This window comes from Miscanthus floridulus, chromosome 15, assembly GCF_019320115.1.
Source record: "Miscanthus floridulus cultivar M001 chromosome 15, ASM1932011v1, whole genome shotgun sequence".
Taxonomy (NCBI): Eukaryota; Viridiplantae; Streptophyta; class Magnoliopsida; order Poales; family Poaceae; genus Miscanthus; species Miscanthus floridulus.
The window spans coordinates 22,987,758-22,996,978 of NC_089594.1; the positions used below are offsets into that span (position 1 = coordinate 22,987,758).

A 9,221-nucleotide genomic window follows, 5' to 3' on the forward strand; every position below is an offset into this window, starting at 1 on the left:
ACAGCCCGCTTAACGTTGTATGTATCTGAACACCACCTCAGAGACCGCCAAGGCGCTCGGCGAAAATCTTCTGCAGCCGCCGGAGCGGATGGGCGCCCGTGCCAACCCCCGATTGCCGATTTCTGTGGCTGGGCCTCCGCTACCTGCCACGCTCCACGTCCATCCAAACGCCATCCGCGCGCTCCGCCTCCCGTTGCCGATCAGTTGCGTCAGCGTCACGCGTGCGTGCTGACTCCACCTCCACTATACTAGCAGCAGCTTGGCGGACAGCTGCTCTGCTCTCCTGCATGCATTACTAGCCAAGCCAGGCAGGCAGCACCCCAGCCGCCGCCCGCTCTTCTCGGCAGGAGCGGAAGCCGAGTCCTCTCCCACCGCGGGGCGGGCCACTTCCCATTCCTGCGCCTGCCTCGCCTCGCGTCGCGCCCCCTCCCCCCTCGCCTCCCCACCCCACCCGACCAGATGGAGCGCGCACGCCGCCACGCCAGCCGCGCGCTGCTGCGGCGCCTGCTCGCGGCGGCCGCGGCCTCGCCCACCACGTCGTCGTCCCGCGGCATCTCCACCCTGTCGCCGGCGGCGCCCGCGGGGAGGCAGCAGCAGCAGAACCAGCAGCGCCGTGCTCCCCGGCCTCCTCCCCATCAGCACGCGCAGGGGCGGCCGGTGTCGGTGTCGGCGCTGCAGCCGAGCGACACGTTCCCGCGGCGGCACAACTCGGCCACGCCCGCCGAGCAGGCGGCCATGGCGTCCGTCTGCGGGTTCCCCGGCGGCGTCGACGCGCTGATTGACGCCACGGTGCCGGCCGCCATCCGCGCCCCGCCGATGCGGTTCTCCGGGAGGTTCGACGCCGGGTTCACCGAGTCGCAGATGCTGGACCACATGCAGCGGCTGGCGTCCATGAACAAGGCGTACAAGTCCTTCATCGGGATGGGGTACTACGGCACGCACGTCCCCGGTGTGGTGCTGCGCAACCTCATGGAGAACCCGGCCTGGTACACCCAGTACACCCCGTACCAGGCGGAGATCGCGCAGGGCCGCCTCGAGTCGCTGCTCAACTACCAGACCATGGTCGCCGACCTGACCGGCCTGCCCATGTCCAACGCCTCCCTCCTCGACGAGGCCACCGCCGCCGCCGAGGCCATGGCCATGTGCAACGGCATCCTTAGGGGAAAGAAGAAGACTTTCCTCATCGCCTCCAACTGCCACCCGCAGACCATCGACGTGTGCCGGACGCGCGCCGACGGCTTCGACATCCGCGTCGTCGTCGCCGACGCCAAGGACTTCGACTACGGCGGCGGCGACGTCTGCGGCGTGCTCGTGCAGTACCCGGGCACCGAGGGCGAGGTGCTCGACTACGCCCAGTTCGTCAAGGACGCGCACGCCCACGGCGTCAAGGTCGTCATGGCCACCGACCTGCTCGCGCTCACCACGCTGCGCCCGCCAGGCGAGATCGGCGCAGACATCGCCGTCGGCTCCGCGCAGCGCTTCGGCGTGCCCATGGGCTACGGCGGCCCGCACGCCGCGTTCCTCGCCACGTCGCAGGAGTACAAGCGACTCATGCCCGGCCGTATCATCGGAGTGAGCGTCGATTCCACCGGCAAGCCCGCGCTCCGCATGGCGATGCAGACCCGGGAGCAGCACATCCGCCGGGACAAGGCCACCAGCAACATCTGCACTGCACAGGTACCTCTCGGCGCAGCGCACTCCACCCACCCCGCTCACCAAATTGCCTGACAGGGACCCGATCGATCGTACACTAGTGTGTTAGTGATAGAGTAGTAGTTAGTGACAAGGACGCTTGTGGTTGGCAGGCCTTGCTCGCCAACATGGCTGCCATGTACGCTGTCTACCATGGTCCAGCGGGGCTGAAGGCGATCGCTGACCGGGTTCATGGCCTGGCTGGCACCTTCGCCCACGGCCTCAAGAAGCTCGGGACAGTGACCGTGCAGGACCTGCCCTTCTTCGACACGGTCAAGGTCACGTGCTCTGATGCACGTGCAGTTGCCAAGGAAGCTGTCAAAAACGAGATGAACCTCCGGGTTGTCGACGCCAACACGGTGCGATTTTATTTGATTGATCACTATATATGTCACTATTTCATTCCAGCTCGTCGCGATGATTTTCAGAGCTGAGCATTTATTAACTCCTAATTGTGATGCATTCCTATAGATAACCGTAGCATTTGATGAGACCTCCACCCTGGAGGATGTTGACAAGCTGTTCAAGGTGTTCAACAATGGAAAATCAGTAAGTACTCATTCAATCACTGCAAAGTATAATGTGCGTGTGTTATTAAATGACGATGTGAAATTAGACCCAAATATTAAATTAAATGGTGTGCCATTGCAAACACTTTCAGGCCAGCTTCACAGCTGAATCCCTCGCACCAGAGGTCTCAAGCTCAATTCCTAGCAGCCTTGCTCGCGAGAGCCCCTACCTAACGCATCCAATCTTCAACATGTACGTGCCTCTGAAATCTGAAGCCCAGTCTGGTCCACTAATTTGTCGGAATGTTTCTGATTTGCCATGCTGCTGTGGACTTGCAGGTACCACACAGAGCATGAGCTTCTTCGTTACCTGCATAAGTTGCAGTCCAAGGATCTCTCACTGTGCCACAGTATGATCCCTCTTGGTTCTTGCACAATGAAGCTAAACGCTACTGTTGAGATGATGCCTGTTACATATCCCAACTTCGCGAACCTGCACCCGTTTGCCCCCACTGATCAGGCTGCAGGGTACCATGTAAGGACCATGATTCAGTTTCTATCCTGATGGCAAAGTATTCGCAGCATGAATTTCCAAACATCTGAAATAACTTGTTTTCTGTCATAGGAAATGTTTGATGACTTGGGCAACCTGTTATGCACGATCACAGGTTTTGATTCTTTCTCTTTGCAACCAAATGCTGGTGCTGCAGGAGAGTATGCTGGATTGATGGTTATCCGTGCATACCACAACGTATGTCATGATCTATGTGGCCTAGCCTTTTCCTCTCTTGCTTTTCTGGTAATCTTTGTTACAGAATTATGCTGATAAAATGCAGTCAAGAGGAGACCACCACCGCGATGTCTGCATCATTCCTGTATCAGCACACGGCACAAATCCTGCAAGTGCTGCTATGGTTGGAATGAAGATTGTTGCTGTTGGAACTGATTCCAAGGGTAACATAAACATCGAGGAATTGAGGAAAGCTGCAGAAGCAAACAAGGACAACTTGGCTGCTCTGATGGTACTCTTGCTCTTGTTATGCCCTTTTAATATGAGGATTTACTTCCCATTTCCTTAATTGAAAGGCAGAGCTCCTGCCACCACGTTCAAAAAATATGAGGATTTACATTGGACATTTACTCTTTCATCTCTATTAATATACTGAAAGATTATCACTATGTGTCGAGAATAACAGTGTGTTACAATATTAACTTATTTTCAGGTAACCTACCCTTCAACCCACGGAGTCTATGAAGAGGGCGTTGATGAGATCTGCAGGATCATTCATGAAAATGGCGGGCAGGTCTACATGGACGGGGCTAACATGAATGCTCAGGTTATTTTTTCACAGTTTGCTATTCCATCTTCTGTACTTTGTTCATTATGCAAGCACTCTCTTCAAGAAATTATTATTCTAAAAATTATGGGACACATTTATATTGCTATGTGTAGATGGCATTCCAACATGCGATGAACTTGATTCTTCTTATTTTTGAAAAGAAAATACTTGTGTAGTGAACTTACGAGACAAATCTATTAGAGTGCAGTACTTAGCATTAGCAAGATAAGTAATTCTGTGGTTCTCTTGAAAATATTAAATTTCGTGTATAATCTATCAAACTGTATGTTCCTAACTACTTTTTGTTCTATAAGAAAAGTATTTTCTCCTAGTTCACCTGAACCTAGTACAGGACTTAAATGCCCCTTATTGGATAGCTATTGCCAAAATAATAGGATCACTAGAAATTTCCTTGAGCTTACAAAAGTTTTCTTTTTACAGGTTGGGTTAACAAGCCCTGGTTTTATTGGAGCTGATGTTTGTCACCTTAACCTTCACAAGACATTTTGCATTCCACATGGTGGAGGTGGTCCCGGCATGGGTCCTATTGGGGTTAAGAAGCATTTGGCACCGTTTTTACCATCTCACCCAGTGGTAAGTTCTCTTAATTCTTTATCTTCTCGTTTGTCAATCTGTAAAAGTTCATATTCCGACCTGAGGCGTATATTCAGATTTGAGGCATATTAGTACTGCCCATTATTCAACGGTTAACTTGATTTGTGACAAGTTTAGTATTATAGAAAGTGTCACGACCTTGCACTCTAATTTTACGAGCTTGTAAAGTTCCATGTTCATACAACACAAAACAGATTATTATAACCATGTTTAACTTCCAAGAACAGTTTCCTAAGATGTTCAGATTGAAGATTAAGATAGATTCTGCATGTGTTTCTCTATGCTATGACAAATCTTACACTATTCTTTCGAGACTAGAACCCTTGTTGTCCTATCGTATTCTGCAACCTAAGGACTTATTTTCATGTCCTGTCCTAAACTAATGAAGCAAGAAAGTGTCTGCATCATTTTCTTTCATGTTGAAAGCATTGCAGGTGATACTACTGCACTATTTAGTGGTGATGTGTTAACAAATCAACCCGTTCTATAAATGCAGAGCACTAAACCAGAAAAATTGTTCATAATTTCTGCATGCTTCCATTATTTCATCCAAAAGAAAATACAACCACATCATCTGATTAATCCAGTTATTATCAGATTCCCACTGGTGGCTTTCCTCTCCCTGAGAAAACCGACCCTCTCGGTACCATTTCTGGTGCTCCATGGGGATCTGCCTTGATTCTGCCAATTTCCTATGCATATATAGCCATGATGGGTTCACAGGGACTCACTGATGCTTCAAAGATCGCGATCTTGAATGCAAACTACATGGCAAAACGTCTGGAGGTACTTTTTCATTCATGATAGCATACCTTAGTGACATTTGTTATATTCATCAAAATAGTTTCTAAAATTTACTTGGTAATGATCTTTTTGCAGAAACACTACCCAGTTCTGTTCCGTGGAGTCAACGGAACTGTTGCCCATGAATTCATCATTGATTTAAGAGGATTTAAGGTACTTATATATGAATCATATTAGCAATTGAACCATGCATCGATGCATTGCAGTCTCTAACTGGCTCCTGGAACTTTGTCAGACGACTGCTGGTATAGAGCCAGAGGACGTGGCAAAGCGCCTGATGGACTACGGATTTCACTCACCAACTATGTCATGGCCTGTTCCTGGCACACTTATGATTGAACCAACTGAAAGTGAGAGCAAGGTAAGCATATGTAGCTTTTGGCAATCTTTTGCTTCCCATTATATCAGTTAGTTGATTTCACATTAGCTTATGATATCATAACATTTTGTCTTGGCAGGCCGAGCTGGACAGGTTCTGTGATGCTCTTATCTCCATCAGGGAAGAGATTGCAGAGATAGAAAATGGCAAAGCAGATGTGCTCAACAATGTCCTGAAGGTAATATCCATTAGTGCCAAATGGTGTTATCAGTTAGGTAGCAATTGTTCCATATCAAGCCGAAGCCGTATCTCTCTCCACATAGTCAGTGGTTTCTAGATCCTTCTGAATCATATTCCTTGCCTACTGGGTCTGAATAACTTTAAAGAAAGAAGTCATCACTGACTGTAAAGAGTATGTGTCATGCTGTCTTCCACACAGGAGATGGTTTTGCACACAGCCAGGACACCTCTTGCATTGCATGTTTACAGAGAGAGGTTCACAGGTGTTTTTGCTTTGTTTGTGCAGGGCGCTCCTCACCCACCGCAACTCTTGATGGGTGACACATGGAGCAAGCCGTATTCCAGGGAGTACGCTGCGTTCCCCGCGGCATGGCTCCGGGGCGCCAAGTTCTGGCCAACAACAGGTACGAATAGCTCAACCGTCGTCTCCAGGGCGAGCCTTCTCGTCTCTTAACACTTCGAGCGAGGCTAATCTAATCTCTGCTTCCCCTGTTGCGCTCTTGCCAGGTCGTGTGGACAACGTCTACGGGGACCGCAACCTCATCTGCACGCTGCAGCAGGCGTCCCAGGTGGCCGAGGAAGCCGCAGCTGCAACTGCGTAATCTCGTCGTAAAACCATGCACGATCGCAGTGTGCAAAACAGCCTCAAGAAACTGCAATGCATGCTCCTCGTCCTTTCTGCAATGTATATACTTGCTCATGGCTGCTCCTGATCCCCCAGAAAGCTGCCACCTTGTAATTCTGCACTTCATTGCTTCTCCATTCCCATGTAAATTAAAGATCGCTTTTTATTTACTAGACTAGAATAGCTGCTCTTTTCCGAACAGTCAAGTAGTTGACACGGAAATATGCCTTGATATGTTCAAATCAAAACTGGGAGAAATGGAGATTGTTGGAAATATGCCTGAGTGCCAATAAATTGGATTCAGTTTGGACTCAAATTAGACTTCATATTGCCATATTGGGCCTCAAACTGATTGATGCCCAATTTATTGTGTATATAAAATGGTGGGAAAAAAAAACTATTTTACCTCTCTCAGCTACCCACACCGTCCAATTTCCCCCCTCGAAGTATAAAATCATACTATTATTCTAGGCACCCTATGGACAAGTTAGTTTTAACTGTGGGTTCACAACGATTTTAGTCTATGTGGCACCACACCAGTCGTGAGGAGGATAATTTGGACTACGTCTTTATGGGCCAAATAGACTTTACCATAAGAATTATATAAAAAAATACGTTTTTAAAAGATTATTAAATGGTTTTTAGAAAAAAATATACAATTATCCTAATTTTGGTTTAATCTTAGAACCACCGTTTTACCTTGAACATTAGAGATTTACTTGAATCTTCTATGCATATTTTCTTTGTTTTTTTTTTTTTTTTTTTGCTACCGCCTCCGTGGTGTACTGGTGTGGGGGTGTCAAGTTGCACCCTTGGCTCTTGACTCGGAGCCCGAGATGAACGAGGGTTGGGTGTGGGTGCCAAATCGCACCAGCAGGTGCCTAGGTAATCCTATGTAACCAAGTATCATGTGTTCAATACTGCGAACAATATTGTTAGCACCTAGGTTTTAGATATTTTATCAATTTCAATAATTTGTACTATTAGAAGCACCATAATATAATAATGGAGATTTGAAAAGCGCATATGTATATATTTTTTTGGGCTAGGCACCATAAGGTAGATTATGATTTTACAAAGAATATGAAATTGGTTTAATATTTCTCTGAGCTAAAATAATTTTTGTGTGATTAAACAAGATTTTAGAATTTTAATTCATATTTTTTCTAGAAAAATATTGTTTAAAAAAATATTTGTACAACTTATCCTTGAAAGTCTACTTGCCCCTTTAACTATTAACATAATCAAATTTACCTCACGGTTAACGTGACACCATGTAACATGGCATCATGTAGGCTAAAACCGTCGTGCGTCGTAAAATCAGCGTTAAATAATCTACATAGGGGTGTGATTTACTAAAACTAGGAGGTTCCAAACATAATCATCGTGGTGTTTTGCTGGGCAATATGGATCACAGGGGATGATGTGGTTTTTGTTAAAGGTCACACAAAAACTTTTTTACAGGTTCTTTTCAGGGGACACTCTGGTTACGATTTTGAGCTCTATTGCAGCGCTCGGATGACGGCAGGGAATAGATTCTTGACGCTTGCAAGCTACTAGAGTCGAGAGCCATGGACATCGCATGGATGGTCCTTCATTTACCGTCTTGAACTTTAGTTTTGAACCTGTTTTAATTATGGGTGTGCTACCGTAATAAGTTTGACTGATGCTTCTTCTTGTAAGAAGACTGAAGTCGGAAATTTTTCATTATCTAAAAAAAACTAAATCCGGTTAAACAACGCCAGCCATAAGTCACCTAATCAGAAATAAGAGCGACACCCAAACCTCAACATATCCGGATCCTCTTCCCTGGGATTAGAACCAGGAGTAGCAATATCTTCATTGACATCTCGCAAAAACAATAAACATACACAAGCACAAATCATTAATAAACACAACGGAAGGGCTAGCGCTCAGACGTCCGGCCGCATGAGGCGTCTAGACGCTGCTCCCGTTCGAGTGCATCCATCGTGTCCCCGTCCCGTCCCGTCCCAGAAGCGCACCCTGTTCCGTCCCCATAACAGAAGCGTGCCTCGTAACCTCGCAACGCCACAACAGATAGGAGCGCGCCCGTAACCCCACAGCGCCGCAACAGACAGGAGTTCGCCCACCGCGCCTGCCTCACCCCAGCTACGGATGTGTGCCGCGGAGGCGTACCCACGGTGGTGCCCCAGCAGCAGCAGGGGTCACGGCAGGTGGGTCACATTGCAACATGTGCAACACTCGATCTTTCTTTTAAAACATCCAGATACAACATTTGCAACATACGTCTGAAGACAGATGCGACACTTGAAACATGCATCTGAAACACTTGCAAAAACATCTAAAAAACACTTGGAAACTATTGCCAAACATACGCAACATTCAGATAAAACACTTGCAACATATGTATGAAACATATGTAATATCCAGATAAGCATACTTGCAAACATATGTCTAAAAACAGATAAAACATTGGGAACAAAAGCTTGCAACGTACGTGTAGAACCATTGTAACATGTGCAATATCCACATGAAACACTTGCAAACCTCTGAAACCTCTGAAAGAGACACTTGCAACATGCGCTTTTAAACGCAACATCTATTTGCTGCTTGGACGAAAATGGAGGCCCGTCGATGCGAAGCTTGACGCCGGCATGGAGCTCGATGCCATGGAGTGACGCAAAGGTCGCTGGTGTGGAGCTTGTCGGTAACATGGACCTCGGTAGGTGGATGGAGCGCGGCCGCGATGGGAGGCACGAGTCCAAGCAAGGCCACGCGATGCAGACAAGGGCATGGTCCGTCCCATGAGCAGGGGAGTGCAACGCGTAGAGCTAGCGACCGACGCGGGTGGGGCGGCGCGCGCAAGGGCAGGGTCTGGACGGACTGCCTATGAGGAGGATTACCAATAAAACAAACAAAAAATGAAAACAACTCCAAAAGAGACGAGAACCAACTTTAGAGCGAAGGTGAAAGCATCTAGGCCCCTAGTTGGGTTTCGGTGATTAATGACAATACAAGTTTACTATAACTAACGTGTGTTTTGTAGAGGCAATTAAGTTAGGTCATGGTAATGGAGATCGATTGGGCAATCAAGG

General features: G+C 47.8%; 1 protein-coding gene across 1 annotated transcript; it reads left to right on the forward strand.

Moving 5' to 3' along the window:
- Positions 1 to 267: 267 nt before the first annotated feature.
- Positions 268 to 6,460, forward strand: LOC136506465 (glycine dehydrogenase (decarboxylating), mitochondrial-like). The gene is made up of 15 exons (XM_066501397.1): positions 268 to 1,677; positions 1,806 to 2,051; positions 2,164 to 2,241; positions 2,354 to 2,454; positions 2,541 to 2,736; positions 2,827 to 2,952; positions 3,038 to 3,223; positions 3,425 to 3,538; positions 3,983 to 4,135; positions 4,754 to 4,942; positions 5,036 to 5,113; positions 5,196 to 5,321; positions 5,419 to 5,517; positions 5,806 to 5,923; positions 6,027 to 6,460. The coding sequence occupies exons 1-15, from the start codon at positions 460 to 462 to the stop codon at positions 6,119 to 6,121; spliced, it is 3,123 nt and encodes a 1,040-aa protein (XP_066357494.1). The 5' UTR covers positions 268 to 459; the 3' UTR covers positions 6,122 to 6,460.
- Positions 6,461 to 9,221: the final 2,761 nt, after the last annotated feature.